The 18,643-nt window shown below is 42.4% G+C and overlaps 1 protein-coding gene across 1 annotated transcript in view; it reads left to right on the top strand.

The window, feature by feature from the left end:
- The window catches only part of Ir64a (Ionotropic receptor 64a), a 68,842-nt gene that overhangs the window by 35,586 nt on the left and 14,613 nt on the right, over positions 1-18,643 (top strand). The window contains exon 6 of the mRNA XM_065219446.1: positions 6,451-6,552. Within this exon, the coding sequence (XP_065075518.1) occupies positions 6,451-6,552 (102 nt within the window). The remainder of the gene's footprint in view (positions 1-6,450; positions 6,553-18,643) is intronic.

Genomic DNA, 18,643 nt, shown 5'->3' with positions numbered 1-18,643 from the left:
AAAATGTTCCAATTCAGATTAAACATGTACAATATCTCCAAAGATGTAGTGATTAGCAGGTGCTCGTTTTCTGCCACAATGTTCTTGTTCTTGTTCTGGATTCTTTAAACTTTAAGGTGATGGCATCCCAGATTGGCATCCCGTATTTTATTACGGGAAGGATGTTTTGTTTGCAGACAGCAAGCTTATTTTTCAGTGATAGAGTAGACCTCCTGTTGATGAGTGGATACAGTGATCTCATCAAGATGTTACACTGGGTTTTGGTTTTGTCAACGTGCTCCCTGAAAATCAGCTTGCTGTCTAGTGTTAAGCCGAGGTAGACTACCTCTTTTGACCATTCCACCACTGTGCCGTTCAGGCAGATCTTATTATTCTCCGACGGAACAAGTCTGGGAGATTTAGAGTGTGGATAGATGATGACCTGGGTCTTTGCCGCGTTGATACGGATCTGCCAGCTGTTGAAATATCCAGACAGGACGTCCAGGCCTCTCTAAAGTTTGGCAGTCAGAGTTCCGATGACCCTACCCTTGTAGACGATGGATCTGTCATCTGCGAACAGATCCACCATCAGGGAGAGCCGGCATATCGGAGGTGAACAGGTTGAATAGAATGGGGCCAAGGAAGCTTCCTTGTGGAACCCCAGCACCGATGTTGAAAGCTTCCGATGTGCTGCCATTCTGAGAGACTTGGAACGTCCTGTTCGATAGATAGTTGTTTATAATCTTCACTAGGAAGATTGGAAGATCGTAGTGCTGAAATTTGAACATCATGCCAGACATTGTCAAACGCTTTTTCAACGTCCAACAACGCCATGGCAGATGTTTTCGAAACAAACTTGTTCCGTCTGAGAATGTTTGTTACTCGAGTCACAAGCTGTTCCTCAAGTAACAAGTTGTTTTCTTTGGCAGATGTTTGGAGCCTGTGGTACACTGCTCATTTGATCAGTTTTGATAACCCTGAGAGAAGGCTGATTGGTTGATAACTTGAAGGAGAGGACGAATCCTTCAGGATTGTGCCGTTTTGGTTGCCCCAAGCCTGGTGTTTGGCGTTCAGCGATGATGTACTTCTCACGGCGTCGAGTTAGTTTGATGATGTCTCTCCGCAGGTCTGCTGCCGACCCGTCCCTGATGGTGACTAGTTTGGGACAGTAGGCCGCAATGATGGTAAAATGGGGCCAACAGGAGTGGAGACTTCAACACCCACCGCTTCGATCATCTTCAGCTGGAAACTCGGTAGCAGTCGTCAGCCGAGATATTGGCTTATTGCCTTAATATGTTACCGTTTGTAACATTTGTTGATTTATTTCTGTATGTTTATCGTATTCTGCATGTCCATTTAAATTTGAATGATAATTGCCAATTTGATACCCCTAGTTTTAGTACACTATACAATACCACAGTTTACTACCAACTGCTGGAATAGGTGATGAGCCAACAAATTGAGTTCAGTGGAACATAGGAGAATGGGTACGAGAAGTACAGAGAAAGGGAACGGCGAGTAGCACGGAAACTTCTTCCGCCACTTGCCAAGTAAACTCAAACAAGAGCAGTTACATAAGCTAAAACCCGCAAAAAGTTTATTGAAGAAGAGTAAGAGTGTCGTAGTAGCAGGAGTGGATAGAGAGAGAGAGTCAGGTATGGAACAGAGATTAAAAAAGGTCACATGTGACAATCGGGCCTAAGACCGTTTCTTTTGTGCCCTTTAGGACCCGTTAGTTGTGAGGGTAGCTTTTGGTGGAGAACTGGCCTCTCGACGATACCGAGGTTGGACTCGGGAAGATTAGGATTTGGGTTCCACCTCAAATGGTACCTAGCAGGTCTCCACACACCCGTGAAATCCAAGTCTGCCATCTCCACAGACTAACGGCGCCGGTGGTGTAGTGGTAAGCGTGATTACCTCTCACCCCAGCAGGCCTGGGTTCAATATCAGTCGGCGCCGCCGGGATGTTCTGAGGCATAACATCTCTGATCACGCCTTCCTTCGGATGGGAAGTAAAGTCGTTGGTCCCCGGTTCATGAGTTGATGGGTCGATAGGTAGGGTCCAGGTGTGGGAGCTGCCTTCCTGGCACGTCGGTAGCATTGGTGCTCAACACGGAAAACAAGATCGACGGAAAAAAACAAACCAAAAGGAAAAAAGTAGAAGGGTCTGTGCCTAGGGGCACGAACGGGAGCTTGACGTAGGACCACTAGTGGACGGAACAAATGTGAACATTTAGTTCTTTTAATTGATCAATCATCAATTTTGTAAGCGTATCAAATTTGTAGTATTTATTTCAAAGAGAAAGTTGATGAAGAGAATCCAAGGGACTGTCAACTTGAGTATTTTCGATTCATCTACCCGACTTTAAAAGGTGTATTTTGAATTTCTTGTTATTTATGAATTTTTAAATTTTGTGCATTTTGGTATTAAAGTGTATTCAATTCACCCCTCACAGGATTTCTTTCCAAAATATATGAATGGGGCGGGGTGGGAAGTATCGTTTGTGCAGAATATGTAGAAAAGGAGGGACTTCGAGAGATTGAACTCGTGAGAGCTAATTTTCTCACAAATTTGATTTTATTGGCTTTCTGGGGACTGAATATACACCCAAAGCGAATTATTCCCACTTCTCTCAAATTCTAAATGGATTTTTAACACTTCCTACCAGCGTGTTCTGGAAAATGGTCGGACGATGATTAATCTCACCAATACATTCGGGTCTACAATTCCACACCTTCAATAAAGACCAGGTTGAGCCTTGATAGCTAGCTGCTTGCGGGAACTGATGACTTTGACAAATGTCCAAATAATACTCTTAACAAATTTATGGTGGTCCTGAAAAGGACCATTTTGTAGTGATGGTTGAGTAATGCTGAGCTGAGCACGACGAGCTACTGATTCCAATCCTAGCCTAGCGGTGGGACTTCTCGCTTTTTCTCTAGGTTGCTCATATTAGCTCTGCAGCTCGCTGCTTGCAGGCAGCCTTTCGTTGTTGTTGTTTTTGTTGTTGTTGTTGTTGTTGTTGTTGTTGTTGTTGTTGTTGTTGTTGTTGTTGTTGTTGTTGTTGTTGTTGTTGTTGTTGTTGTTGTTGTTGTTGTTGTTGTTGTTGTTGTTGTTGTTGTTGTTGTTGTTGTTGTTGTTGTTTTTGTTGTTGTTGTTGTTGTTGTTGTTGTTGTTGTTGTTGTTGTTGTTGTTGTTGTTGTTGTTGTTGAAAGCACTCCTGCTGCTGCTGCTGGACTGGACACCACCACTTACGGTGATTGAATGAGCACCGTTTAGTAGAACAGCATCGAATTCGATTTTTAAGTCTGTGTTAGGGAATGCGCTGTTTTCAGACATTCGGTGATAATTTTGATCACCATTGCAACAGTTGGACATTTGGTATTTTTCAATAGTAACCTATTGAAAATTAACTAAGTGTTCATTTTAGCAGATTCGTAGATAAATTTCCAACCGTTTGGCTTGTTTAGAATTAAAATCTATCTGCTATTTGTCGAAACCTGACCTCTTTTCGTAATGCTGTGCATATTGGTTTTTTGAAATTGCGTGGATTCTATAGATCCTGTGCAGATCTATCAAGCCCTGATGTTTGTGTTGGTAGAGGGAAAAATGCCGGGAAATACCAGCGTTTTGTTTTTTTTATGATAACTCCTTACTCGAAAACAGGCAAAAACTCACAAACAGGCTGCTTTTTCATGGTATACAGTGTGATAATTCAATAATCAATAAATTATCGCAACAACCAATGGCAAACCATTCATAAATTTTGGTAACATACAAAAAAAATCTATAATCTACATTAAATTTCATGTGTAAGCGCCGATTGAAACAATCTTTTCGACGTCACTACAAGGGTGATTGATTAAACGAAAGAAACGAATCGTGCGGAATGAAAGCCGAGGAAAAAATAATTGCACCAATATATTCAGGCCTACAATTCCACACCTTCTAGAGACAGGTTGAGCCTTGATAGCTAGCTGCTAGCGGAAACTAATGACCTTGACAAATGTCCAAATAATACTCTTTAACAATTTTTTGGTGGTCCTGAAAAGGACCGTTTTGTAGTGATGGTTGAGTAATGCTGAGCTGGGTGTTCAACACGGATGAGGCTGTCGAGCTGTATGTCGTTTGGAGCGAGGGTGACACGCTTGGCATAGATGACCGACCCGTAGCGACTCACGAAGAGCTACTGATTCCGATCCATAGCATAGCGGTGCAGCTTCTTCCTCCTTTGATGGTTGCTTATGTGGGCTCTGCAGCTCGCTGCTTGCAGGCAGCCTTTCGTTGTTACTGGAGAACAATTTTCAACGCCACACGCCGAAAGCACTGCTACTGCTGCTACTAATTTCGACGACCGAACACCACCACACAGTGGTGTGGTCGTTGGGAGCGTGTGGTTCTGAGTATGGGGATGAGTGTGCAAAATATTACGCAATTCCATCCTCTCTATTCGCACGCGCCCGAGAATCGGAGGAGAATGCCACTTCGAGTTGTTTCGTCTACTTACTACTCTCTGACGACTGTGCTGGGGAAGCAGCATATGCATGTAGGTAATTGGTGGATTTGTTAATTAATTCAACGCTTTTGGGCAATGCTGTACATTTACCAGTTTTTCAATAGTTTCTTGTTGAAAATCATCATTCGGAAGCATTGTTATCGATGCGTAGCCATATATCTGATCGATTGGTGATAAAATTATTGAAATTGGACCAAGGGCAGCTGAGTTATTAACGTTCAAAATCTTTCTTTATCTGTTACATGTTCCATTTTCGGTTTTCACAAAGTGTACCCCCATATAGAAATCAAAGACGTAGTCCTACGTCAAAAATCGGTATGAATCGGTATAAAATCTCGAAAATCGGTATTCTGAGGAGCGTTATCAGTTTATCGGTATCAAATTCGAAAATCGGTAGAAATACCGATAAAACGGTATATCTGGCAACACTGCTAATAGTATTAACATCAGTAGTTTTTGCGTTCCCTATTGTTCTGCATGATTACTTATCATATTGAGTGTTTTTTTTTTTAATTTTTATGACATTTTTAAAATATCAGGTTTGGAAATTCATGGGGTTAAATTGAAATTGATCGACCCCTCAAATTAGTTTCGAGTAAATTTCTAGTAACTGTTCATATTAAATTTGGGTTCCTGAATCTTAATCAGATGTTATAATTTGTGTGCGAAGTGGGTTTTTTTTAGCAGAAATTACAAAACAAATTTCTTGAAATTCATAATTTGCGCCTAAACGAAACCCATCCCTTTAAAAATCACAAAAAATCATACATTCCTCAATATCGAAAACATTCTACCATATATTTTGAAATAAGTAAGATTAATTGAAATTTACCAATGAAAAATACCAGCTTCGAGTTAATGACAACAATTGTTTTTGCAAAAAACCGGCCATTTTGGATCTTGTAGTTTTATTTTTCTCAAAGTGTCGTCTCTGTAATTTTTCAATAAATTGGTACGAAAACGTCATGTGGGCCATCTCAAGTGACCGAGTAGTTGCATCAACCCTCTCCGATTTGAACCAAAATTGGTGAGTCTAGATCAAAATTGTTGTTTCATACAACCCCTGGATCTAGGGATTCCCCCCCCCTTTTTGCCGATTTTTATTAAACACCAATTTTCATTTTAAAATATCTCTGAAACCAATAAAGATACAAACGACATTGAGTAGCCTTTTTGAAGCATTTTAAACGTATGATAAAATTTTGCAATCGTATTTTTACTACAGAGAACAGAAAATCTAACATTTATTTAATCATTTGAGGAAGCAATTCAAAGTAGTGTGAATGTTGCCCATGCATCAAGGCGAATATCTGATAGAAGAAATATGATTCGGTAACATTTCACGATGTTGACAGATGTAGATAATTCCGGCGGTGTTCTGCAGTTCTGTTCTAATTTCAAACAACAATTATCTGATCTGCCACCATTTGCCACAATATGATTTATTAAAATTAAAAAATGTGAAAATTTAGATCAGAAATGTACACCGTCTCTGAAGATGTAGTGATTAGCAGGTGCTCGTCTTTTGCCAAAAATTTGTATTTGACCAAGAACTGATTTTAACTTGACAACTATAGTTAAAAACAAATTGTTTTGAATCGTCCGTAAGAAACGCTTGGGTACGAATCGTCTATTGAAGAAACGACTTGACGATTTTATTCAACTGCATGCTTAATAATACTTGTATTATTTTTAATAATAACTTCTGTTCAGGCTTTGTTCACACAAAACTGGAGAATTTATCCAACCACAACACCTTGAACTATAAGTGTAGTATAAGGTAAGGGGTGATGGGAATTAGTTATTCTTTACCAGTGATTGATTTCTTTATTTCTGACGTGGCCATGGACCTTCCGATCACCAGCCGCTTGCCTTGTCATTTGAGTTATCATAGAATTCATCATAAGGGCAGCTCAATAATCAATATAAACTTACACTTTCAATCACAACTCTATCTCCTTTAAGGCCCTTTGGGAATTATTAATTTATTCATCGTTGTTTTACATGAGATCAATGTTACCTCTTTGCCTCTCCAATTCCAAGGAATGGATGCTCGGTTATTTTTTAAACTAGATCAATGCATTTATTGTCGTGAGTCATGTGATCGATGATTACTATTTAAATTAAATATGCGATCACGATCTTCCACTTGGAAAGCGGAAACAATAACCACTACTCTACTGATGCATTTTGTTCTTCTTTCTGCTTCTAGGGGCCTGTTCATAAACTACGTAGACAGTTTTTTTGGGATTCTTGACCCCCTCTCCCCCTGCGTAGACAATTGTCCATAAAAAAAATTTAAATTTTGTTTGGGCCGTGGATAATTGTCAACACCCCCCACCCACCCTAAACTTTCTACGTAGTTTATGGACATCCCCTAGTCTATAACACTTTTGGAAATTTTGCCACCCTGTCTTCACGTTCTCATCTTCTTTTCCGTATATCTTCAACTGTTTCCATCATCTGCTACTTCTGTTTCTGCTCCATCATCTTCTCGTTTTCTGCTTCTTCTACATCCATTAGTTTCCGCAACGTTAATGGCTTCTCCGATTTCTGCTTCTCTTTATCTTTTGCTTCACCCTTTGATTCCCCGCTTCATCCTTCTATATCTTCATAATAATTCACGCCTGCTGTCGCACTTTTCTCTTCTGCTTCATCTTCATCCTTTTTCACTCAATCTTCTTCGATTTCCTCTAGGTCATCTTCTGTATTTCCATTCAGCATTTTCTTCGTTAACTCACTTGCTTCCAAAAATTGATCGGCAACCTTCTTCCGCTGCATCTACTTCGATTTCCTCCCCGGTATCTTCTTCCATTCATTACAGACTTCGTTTTTTCTTCTACATCGCATTGTGACTTCATTGTCCACATTCATTATTTCAGCAGCCTTCCTCCGCTCTGGATTCTTCTTACATCCTGCACTTTTCTTTCCTTTGTATCATCACCATCCAAAGTTTCCGATAAACGTTGGTTTCATGCAGGAACCTTAGCAGCCGCTTCTCAGTATCCTCGTCGCTGCGTAACGCCTTGTGGAATCGATATTCCGTATTTAGTCCTGGCCGCTTCAAATTTTCTGCAGGGCAGAATAATGAGACGAACGTCAACAATGGTCCCGCAGCAGTCACATGCTTACGGAGATGTTTTCTGCAGCAGAAACACGTTGATCGGCAGAACTGTACTGATCGATACACTTCTTCGTTTCCCTTTTGACCTTCTTCAGCTTGACATCTGTCAATTGTGCCCTACGTGCCATCGATTGCTGGCAAAAGATTTGGTTCATTTTCTTGATTGCATAATTCCTTGGTACGGCGCCGTTGATTGGTGTCTGTTTCGTGCTTCACTGACTGCTGCTTCTTCTTTACCGCTGATCAGGGTTGCTTCCACTCACTAGCTATAAAAAAATGATTTCCTGAATTTTGAAATCATATAATGATATTTTGTACTTGTTAGATACAAAAAGTGGTTGGAAGGCAAGTGTTTGACTCATAAAGCGATCTTATGATTCGTCAGCGTTCACTCAGAGTGAGCGCTCGCGACTCGTAAAATTGCTGATTGTGACTATCTTAAAGCGAACTTGACAAGTTTCATGTGTCAAACACTTGCCTTTCAACCTCTTCTTGCATCTAACAAGAACAAAATAGGATTATAACAGCTAATGATTTCAAAATTCAGAAAATCATGTTTTTATAGCAAGTGAGTGGAAGCAAGCCTGCCGCTGATTCCGGCATGACCAGGAATCCAACAAAGGTAATAAGCGCTCAATTTCCTGGATCCACGGATGCTGCGATCTTCCACTCTCTATGGTCGAAAGACAGTTTTTACATTCACATTCACTCCCACCCCGCTCAAACAATGCAAGATCGAATGTGTTTTCGGTATCTATTCTTCGAAAACACCACACTCCCGTAGCTAAAAAACTAGTGACGAAGAAATGGTCGGTTCCGACGGTCGCGCAAGCTGCTTTCACTCTCGCTGCTTGGTCTAACGGAGGGACTGAAGCCGAAAAAATGGTACTGCCAAAACGAAGCCTGTCAGCTCGACGCTCAGGAGTACCAAAGGCAGCACAAAGAAGCCTACCGATGAGTCTGACCAGCCTAGCGTCAATTCTCGAACATTCCGAAACATCCGTAAAAAGATGAAAGAAGCCAAAACGGGCTGGAGCAGAAGTAAGTCAGACCGACAAAGGCTCAGCTGGCCGCGAGAAATGGGTTGACAGCCAAACTCCCTAAGTTTTGTGGCAAACCAGCACAATGGCCATTGTTCTACGTGGTCTACAAGACGTCGAACAAAGCTTGTGACTACATGGACCACGAGAAGTTAATGCGACTGCAGGAATCCCTCGAAGGCGATGCTCTTGAGCTGGTGTCCGGTCAACTGCTTCTTCCCAAGTCATTTCCAAGGGTCATCGAGAAGCTGCATCGGCACTACGGTCCTCCGGAACAACTGCTCCAGAATTTAATGGATAAAGTTAACCAGTTAGAGCCTCCAAAGCCAGGCAAAGCCAGGCAAAATTAGGAGCTTCATTTCTTTTGGGAATACAGTGGAGCAGCTCTGCGGACATCTGGAGGTCGCTGAACTTCGTCAACATCTCATCAACTCGCTTCTGATCAAAAGACTGGTCTTCAAGCTTCCGGATCGTGAGAAGTGCGAATGGGTCCGGTACAAGAGAACGAGCGTTGCGAACGCTGACGGACTTTTTTTTATGGAGACAGTCGAGGACGCCTGCGATGCAAATTTTGACATGGAGTTCAAGCTCGTGTAGAAGCCGATGGAGAAAGATGCGTTGCACTACCACAGCGCAGTAAAAAGTTCGGGCGCCAGACTAATCGACCTGAAGAGGTTGAAGCTGTGCAATTTGTGTGATAGCACAGAACATCGTCTTCGTCATCGTCTAATAAAGTTAAAAAAATCTGTTGTATGAGAACCGACTGAAGCTGGTAACCCACGAAAAACTTTGACGCGTGTGTCTCAATGATCATGGTGGTCCGTGCAATGTCAAGATTTGCTGTAACATCGGTGATTGCAAGAAGCTCCACAATTCGCTGATGCACCCCGTGGGAAACACTGTGAGAATGAGTGCTCATATCCGGTCCAACTGTTCTGTCATGTTCCGGATGCTTCTGGTGCGGTTTTACTATAGAGGTAACTCTAAGACCAGAAAATGCCGAAGAAACGTGCTCAACTTTTTGGCTCAGCTCTGGTACTCTCTTCGGTCCCAAGCTAATCGATGCACCCCTCGAAACATAGAAAAATCCACGAACCCCTAATTTTATCTGTCAAACTTTCATAGCAAATCAAAACAAATTCAGTGTAGTACTAGAATGAGGTACGTTAATCGATTTTGTGGCCAATTTAAAATCCTTAGTTTCCATCGCATAGTCGATCATGGTGTTGGTGTTACCTCGACAAAGGTGCTTCCGTTACGTTGTTGGAGAAAAACCTGGCTGACCGGCTGGGTATTGTTGGAGTATTGGAGGCGAACCAGCCCAAGGCTGAAAGCCTCCTTAATAAAGCTAAATAATAATAATAATAATTGTTGGAGTACAAGAGCGACTGACGATCAAATGGATAACCGATATCACACGTGAAGAGAAGTCCCAACGAATTAATCGATGGGCGTCGGATGATAGTGCCGATGCAAGCAACAAGCTGCTGCTGCATAGTGTCCGCACGGTTGGAAAGTTGATGCTGCCGCGTAAAGGACTAGACTGCCAGAAACTTGCCACACAATACAAACACGTTCGGGGGCTGCTAATTGAGTCCTACGACAGGCATCCGGAACTGCTCATCGTACTGAACAACAACGTTCATTCCACCTAACCCGTTACCCCCAACAGCGACTATTCCGTCTCCACCAACACCGCCTATCTCTGTAAAACTAACACAAGCTGCCCCCCGCTACAAGGCATACCCAGATGCCTCGAAAGGTCCATGGGTTGTTTTCTTCCGGCCCAAACAAAAAGAAATGTTAACCGGATCGAAAAGAATCTTTTCAATCGTTTCTCGTCCATGACCCACGTTTTCAAGGTGCGGCCAGACAAACTGAGCGTCACTGTTGCTAGTCGTAAGCAGGCGAACGAGATTGTTTCCTGTGAGCTCTTTACGTTAGAGTATCGAGTTTATATCCCATGTCACGACGTGGAAATCGATTGAGTGGTCACCGAGTCGAGTATGACCAGCGACGACTTCCTGAAGAGAGGGGTTGGTGTCTTCAAGAACCCCACCCTTCCTGAAGTAAAAATTGGATGGAACGAAAAAAAAAAACCTACTTGCTATCAGACTCGTTTCGGGTGACCTTTTCCGGATCGGCACTGCCAGATTACGTCAGGTTCGACTTCCTGTGTGGTTGTTTGTACCGAGGGTGATGAACTGCACAAAGTGTAAGCAATTAGACCACACCGCTGCCTTCTGCGGCAACAAGCCACGCTGCGATCTGTGCGGCGAGAAGCATGCGGAGGGTACTTGTAGTACTCCTCCCAAATGTGTTTATTGTTTGGAATCTCCGCATCCTCTCGCAGATTACCCTAAGTACAAGCAACAGGGGGGAAAACTTAAACGGTCTCTGAAGGCTTGCTCTCAGTATTCCTTTGCAGAGATCTTGAAGACTTTTAATCCTCTGCCCAGAATCACTCCGGAAAAAAAACGACAATAATCCTTTCAACCTTCTCACGGTTGATGAGGACGACACTGATGTCGGGGGCAATGACGGAAGTCATTTTGTTTTCCAAGGACCTTCTAGGAAGCATGTCAGGAATGGTTTGAAGAAAACTTAAAACACAACTAGAACTGACTCACAAGCCCCCTTGGATAAATCAAAAGGTCATGGAAATGTCCCGAAACCCACTCCACCGGGTTTCAAGCCTGTTGATTACGACAAAGCATTTCCGCAGCTTCCGGAAACATCTAAAACTACAGATGTCCCAGTTTCACAGTCAGAACAGCGTAGCGCCATGTTCACGTTTTCTGGAATATTTAGTGGACAGCATTCTCGATTTGCTTAACATCTCTGACTCTCTAAGGAACATCATTGATATGATGCTTCCAATCGTGAAACCTCTTCTGAAGCAACTAGCTTCCAAGTGGCCCCTCCTTGCTTCGATCGTATCCTTCGATGGATAATTTTCTTAAAAACGATACAATGGTATCGTAGAAGCATTTTTTCGAAACTAGACGTATTTAAATTCTTGCTAAGCAACCTGAGTTGTGATGCTTTTGCTCTCTGCGAAATATGGCTTTCTCCAGACATCGATTTTTCTCTTCACAGCTTTAACATTGTCCGAATCGATCGTGTAGACTCCTATGGGGGTGTACTCTTGGGGATCGACAAACGTCACTCGTTTTACAGAATTGACCTTCCTGCAGTGTCGGTTGTTGAAATTGTCGCATGCCAGGTGAATATTCAAGGTAAAAGCCTCAGTATTGCCTCGCTATACATCCCTCCGAGAACGGCTGTTTCTCATCGAGCTTTATCGGATATCTGCTCAGTGTTACCTGTGCCGCGGTTGATCTTAGGCGATTTTAAATCCCACGGTACAGGCTGGGGCGAGCTGTACGTTGACAATCGCTCAACCATCATCTATGACCTATGCGACAATTTTAACATGACTGTTTTAAGCACCGGAGAAGTAACACGAATAGCCAAACCTCCAGCAAAAGAGAGCAGATTGGATTTGTCGCTTTGTTCGAACTCACTATCATTGGATAGCTTGTGGGAGGTAATCCAAGAGCCCTATGGTAGTGATCATTTGCCCATAAAAGTGTCGATCTCTAATGGCTCATCTTCACAACGTCCAATGAACATCGCATACGATCTCACGAGAAACATCGATTGGGAAAAATACGCGAACGCGGTCCGTGGCGGCTTTGAACCGGTCGACGTTTTCTCTTCTCTTGATGAGTACTACTTCTTATAGTGCCTCATCTTGGATTACGCGCTTCAAGCACAAACTAAGCCAGTTCCTGGTGCTTCCATTCGTAAACGTCCTCCCACTATGTGGTGGGACAAGGAATGCACCGACGCGAATAATGAGAAGTCCGCCGCGTTTAAATAACTTCGTAAGCACAGTTCCATCGAATACTTTGAGCGGTAGGGTAGAGAACTACTTCAGCCTAATCGCCCATTTTGGGTCTATCGAGCAGAAAACTTCAAATAAATTATATAATTTCTTAGTTAACTAGTAAATTATGCATTTGGTATGATACTTTAGTTAATAAGCTACGGAACGAAGTCAATGAAAACGTGTGATATGAAGGTTTGCACCCATTATTCCCAAAAACAAAAGAAGCGCTCCGACCGAATCAATTTTTGTCTTCATCCGATAGGCCGAAGTGAATTGGCGTTTCAATGCGTTAGGCCGAGTTTAGAATTCGTAGGCCGAGTATGGCGTCAAGAAGCAGTGTTAGACTTTTGACAATATCTCAACGATTGGTTTTTCTTTATCAAATCTTACGGTACATGCATCAGTAATAATAACATTTCGTTTGGTGCTAAGCTGTGCTAGATTAAGAAAGACTAAGTGCGGGTTGTGCTTAATATGTCGGAAATGGGGTAGTTAACCCTACACGGCGCTGGAAGAAAAATTCAAGAGCTTGATCAAGGCCAAAAAACGCGGCCAATGGCGTCGGTTTGTCGCAAGGTTAACGCGAGAAACTTCCATGAAAACGCTCTGGAATGTTGGCAGGAGAATGCGTAACGCGCCATCCTCGGTCAACGAGGACAAGGAGTACTCGAACAGTCGGTTCCGGTCCGAAACAACACTCGCTATACGTCGGTGGAAAATAATTACATGGACTCCCCGTTTTCGATGGTTGAATTCTCAATTGCTCTTCTTTCATGCAACAACTTAGCTCCAGAAATTGATCGAATCAAGTTCAACTTGCTCAAGAATCTCCCAGACGTCGCTAAGAGGCGCTTGTTGAACTTGTTCAATACATTTCTGGAGCACAACGTTGTTCCGAACGATTTGAGACAAGTGATAGTTATTGCCATTCAGAAAATGATTTTTTTCGTCTGGACAAGTTGGTCGAGGCGAATAGCTTACTCTCAGATACGCAATTTGGATTTCGAAGGGGCAAAGGGACGAACGACTGCCTTGCATGGCTATCAACTGCAATGCAATTAGCCTACGCTGAAAAACAGCAAATGGGTTCAGTTTTCTTGGACATTAAAGGGGCTTTTGATTCTGCTTGTATCGACATCCTTTCGGACAAACTCCATACCAGTGGGATTTCACCAATTATCAATAATTTATTGTACATTTTTTTTTGTCCGAGAAACAAATGAGCTTCTCTCATAGCAACTCGGCAATTTCACGAATTAGCTACATGGGCCTTCCTCAGGGCTCATGTCTAAGTCCCATTCTGAACAACTTCTATGTCAAAGACATTGACGATTGTCTTGCCGAAAATTGCACGCTAACGCAGCTTGCAGATGACGGCATGGTCTCCGTTGTTGAGCCAAAAGCACCGCACCTGCAAGGACCATTGCAAGATACCTTGAACAATTTGTCTATGTACATGAGCAATGAATCTGGGTATCGAATTCGCTCAGGAGAAAACTGATATGGTTGTTTTTTTCTAGGAAGCTTTATCGAGCACAGTCGCAGCTTCAACTCATGGGTAAAACAATGAATCACATCATATCTTTCAAGTATTTGGGTGTCTGGTTCGATTCCAAATGCACTTGGGGAAAACACGTTGCGTATCTGAGTCAGAGATGCCAACAAAGAATCAATTTTCTTCGTTGTATCACCGGAACTTCGTGGGAGCCCATCCGGAAGATCTGATAACATTTTACAAAACCACCATTCTCTCGGTTTTGGAGTATGGTACATCTTGAAGCTGCAACGGATTAAATATCGTTGTATTCGAATCGTACTAGGTTGTATGCAATCGACGCATACAATGAGTCTGGAAGTACTTACTAGAATTTTGCGAAGCTGCTTGAGCGAAATCCGCAAACACGATTTATGAGCTTGTAGTACGAGTACATGACTCTGGAAATCAGCCCCTCCTCGTTCAATACCAATGAAGTATCCCACGATATCAGGTGTTCTTCCGTAAGATTCGATCTCACAATGAGGGAGACAATTCAAGGAATACCAGAGCCCCATTTCCCCCTGATTGTACCATCCATCTTCGCGAACAAAAACCGCCACGCCAATGCCGAGAAGAGATTTTTCACTGATGGGTTCACAATAAATGCGTCCACTGGTTTTGGTGTATTCAATGTTCTTCATAGCGCCTCATATCAGCTCCTGTGGCAATGCCCCATCGATAACGGTAGCCCCAGCGCCGATGGTGAAGTTCGTACCTCATCATCCACCGTTGCATCTCAATATCGAGAGAAGAAATGTAAAGGAAGACACTGTCAATCCATCTCCTGTCATTTACGATTTCAGGAATGCAGACTATTACAGCATCATTCTTCTTCTTGAGACGCTAGACTGGGAGAACATTCTTGACGGAACCAATGTGAACATAGCTGCACAGACATTCTGTCATATTCTTTCATATGCGATCGACCGACATGTTCCCAAGAAGACGGTAGCCGTTGGTCGTACCCCATGGCTCACTCCCGAACTCCGAAGGCTGAAAAGACAAAAGAGAGCCGCCCTAAGAAGATTTTCGAAAAAACAAGAGTGTATCGCTGCGTGACCACTACGTGAAGCTGAACATAATCTATAAACGCGTTAGCAAGAGATGTTATATTCGATATCAGACGGGCTTACAACGACGACTTAAATCCCACCCACAATCTTTGTGGGATTATGTAAAACAGCAACGTAACGAGTGTGACCTGCCTTCTTCAATGAAGTGGAATGGGACCGTAGCCTCTGAACCACAAGCCATATGTGACATGTTTGCCTCCGATAGGTAGATATCACCAGCATCTAGTAACACACAGCCGTCAGAGCTAGCTATGCCTGAAGTCACTGTCAACAATGATGCGATTATGGCAGCTGCACGTAAACTAAAAGTGTCAACGTACTTAGGTCCCAATGGAATTCCGTCGGTGTTTTTGAAAAACTGCATTGACAGCTTGCTCGAGCCACTTCAAGTGATCAGCTTGTCGCTTTCATCCGAAGTGTTTCCGTCCTGCTGGAAACGTGCATACATGTTCCCTGTACACAAAAACGGCGATAGGAAGAATGTTGATAATTATCGCGGAATATCCTCGTTGTGCGCTGTTTCCAAACTCTTTGAGCTTGTTGTGATGGACCAATTTTTCTCTCATTGCAAGCAATTTTTAAGCCCAGACAAGCATGGTTTCATTCCCGGTCGTTCAACCGCGTCAAACCTTTTATGTCTCACCACTTACGTAACCGACAGTATGCTTGAACGAGCACAAACGGATGTACTATATTTGAACTTATCCGCAGCATTCGATAAGGTCAACCATCAAATTGCTGTAGCGAAGCTTGAAAAGCTTGGAATTCATGGAACTCTTTTGGATTGGTTCCAGTCCTACTTGAAAGGTTGTCACTCGCAAGTAGTCATCGGCGAATCCACTTCAGCTTCGTTTCCAATCACGTCAGGGATTCCGCAGACCCACTCATCTTCCTTTTATACTTCAACGATGTCAATGAAGTGCTGGATGGACCAAGGCTTTCGTTTCCTGATGACTTCAAGCTATATTTCAAGATTCGTTCTGAGTTTCTACAACAACAACTTGATGCATTCGCTTATTGGTGCCAAATGAATCGTATGACCGTAAATCCTGCAAAATACTCAGTTATTACGTTTTCTCGACTGAAAGATCCAAAACTCCACGATTATTCATTTTCTGGAGTACCACTGGCAGTGCTGCAAAATCTCGACAGTACACGGTGATATTGACAATTCTGCTTTGGTAACTCATTTGAGCTAACAGTCATAGTCAAGGCAGACTATGTCAATTGTCAATGACAATGCTTTCAGTGACGAACATGTGTAGATTTTTATATTAACTAAATTTGTAACGAAATTAAATGACTTGAGCAAAACAACTACATGGAGCCATTTTAGTGAATAAGCATCTACGTCCTGAACTACTTGGATAACAATAATGTGACACAGAATGTACTAAATTACACGATTTGTTACCAGGTGAATCTTTGTCATTGACGAAAAAATGAATGAGATTTTGATGAAGGTTTTTTTGAGGATCAAGTCTGTCAGTGACTATGTGACGAACAATTTTGTCAATATCGCGTGAAAGCCTCTAGGGTTTATCTTCCGGGTTAACAAAAGAGTTCATGGGCATTTACTGTCTAAAGGCACTCTACTGTGCATTAGTACTATTCGACTGTTTGGAGCCCTCACTTCCAAAATGGAATTGAGAGATTAGAATCTGTGCAACGGCGGTTTGTTCGATTCGCACTTCGTCGACTACCATGGCGGGATCCATTTCGTCTCCCAAACTTCGAGCACCGATGTCAGTTAATTCGTCTGAATACACTTAGTACACGAAGAGTCTTTGCTAAGGCTATGCTTGTTTCTGATGTCTTGCTGGGTCGAGTTGATTGTCCTGAAATCCTACGACGAATCAACTTGTATGTGCGACCAAGATCTCTACGGAACAATGCGATGCTACGACCTCAACCTCACCGCACCAATTACGGAATGAACAGTGCCATTACTGGGATACAGAGAGTTTTCAACCGGGTTGCCAGTCAATTTGATTTTAACGTTTCACGTGACTTGCTACGTGCTAGATTTCTTAATGTTTTTAGATAATTTGAAACATATGTGTAGTTTTAATGTATATTAATTAAATTCATTGGCAACAGCTTATCCATCATTCGGGCCAAGAAGCCTGTTGATGAAGAAATAAATAAATAAATAAATAAATAAATAAATATCAGCTTCAAAAACCATGTTCGATATACGTTTCGGAACTAGCAGCTATATTGTATGCGTTTCTCACTTCCCCCTGATCAGTATTTAAATTTTTCGGTAGTCTAAGTTCTCTGGAGGCTATGCGTTCAATGAGGTCGATGAAGCACTCGACGTATTTCCTGAACGAAATACGATCGTCACTGAGTGCTTTATCAAACAGCTCACATATCATATCACCCTTAGCTATCCCGGGCAATGAGAAAGCGGACTCGCTGACTAAGGTGGGTGCTATGGAAGGCGACATTTAAGAGCGACAACTCGAGGGATTGTTTTTTTGTGACTTTGAATAAGTATGAAGGGTCGGATGTCACCATAGGTGGATTCATTTAGATTTTTTTCACATAGAACATACATTTTATTTGTCTGGTTCTCACCAATCACGGAGTAGCAAATATTTTTTTATATGCAGTCAGTCTGAGGCTTTAAGCTAAGCTAAGCTAGGCTAGAACACACGTTTTATTTCTCTGGTTATAGCTAAGTACTAACCGACTTACCACGACTTCCTACCACCACAGGCATTGTTTGCACCTTAGCATATTCCCAAACGACGTCAAAGATGCATCATCTCACTTTCAAATTTCATCATTAAACCGTTTAAGTATCCGTGATTTTGATTGACGCATACTGCCATTATTCACTAAATCATATTCACTATTCACGAATTAATGGTTTGACATTTGAACCAAAATACTTTTCACGCACATTCAATATTTACAGAATGTCTGAAACACGGTGCAACACAACGTACATTCAACTTCTTCTGACGACTGCAACCAATAAAACCACGACTCCGCTCCACCAAGAGCAATCGAATTCGCCATTAACTTACCAAATTACCCGCACTGTACTTCTTCCTGAAGTGATGCCAATTCCGTAGCAACTTACTTAAACTTTCACCCAACTCAATTGTCGAAAATTGTTCGCAAAAAAAAGTTTCTCCTTTGTATCCTCTTCTCGCTCTCTCTCTCGGTCTCGTCAGTCAGGCAATCAGTTGCAGTTGCAGCAATCTTTTGGCGGTTGGCGATTGAGCTCTGCTCGCAAGAAAAGCGGCAAACCGGCTGCTGAGGAAAACTGTAGTAAGATTCGGAAAAGTGGATTTCCGGTTCCGGTCGGTGCCAGTTTGGTGGAAGCGGTCTTTTTCACATTCTTTTTTTTTTTCTCTCCGATAGTAGAGGCGGTCCCACTACAGCAATTGGCTAGTCCTATGCAGAGGGAACAAGTGAAACAAAATATGGAAGAGCGTTGGCAAACAAATGGAAATTGAATTGG

Source organism: Ochlerotatus camptorhynchus, unplaced genomic scaffold (genome assembly GCF_037179485.1).
Source record: "Ochlerotatus camptorhynchus isolate MF236.1 unplaced genomic scaffold, CSIRO-AGI_Acam_v1.1 ptg000105l, whole genome shotgun sequence".
Taxonomy (NCBI): Eukaryota; Metazoa; Arthropoda; class Insecta; order Diptera; family Culicidae; genus Ochlerotatus; species Ochlerotatus camptorhynchus.
This window is presented reverse-complemented; position numbering and strand designations above follow the sequence as displayed.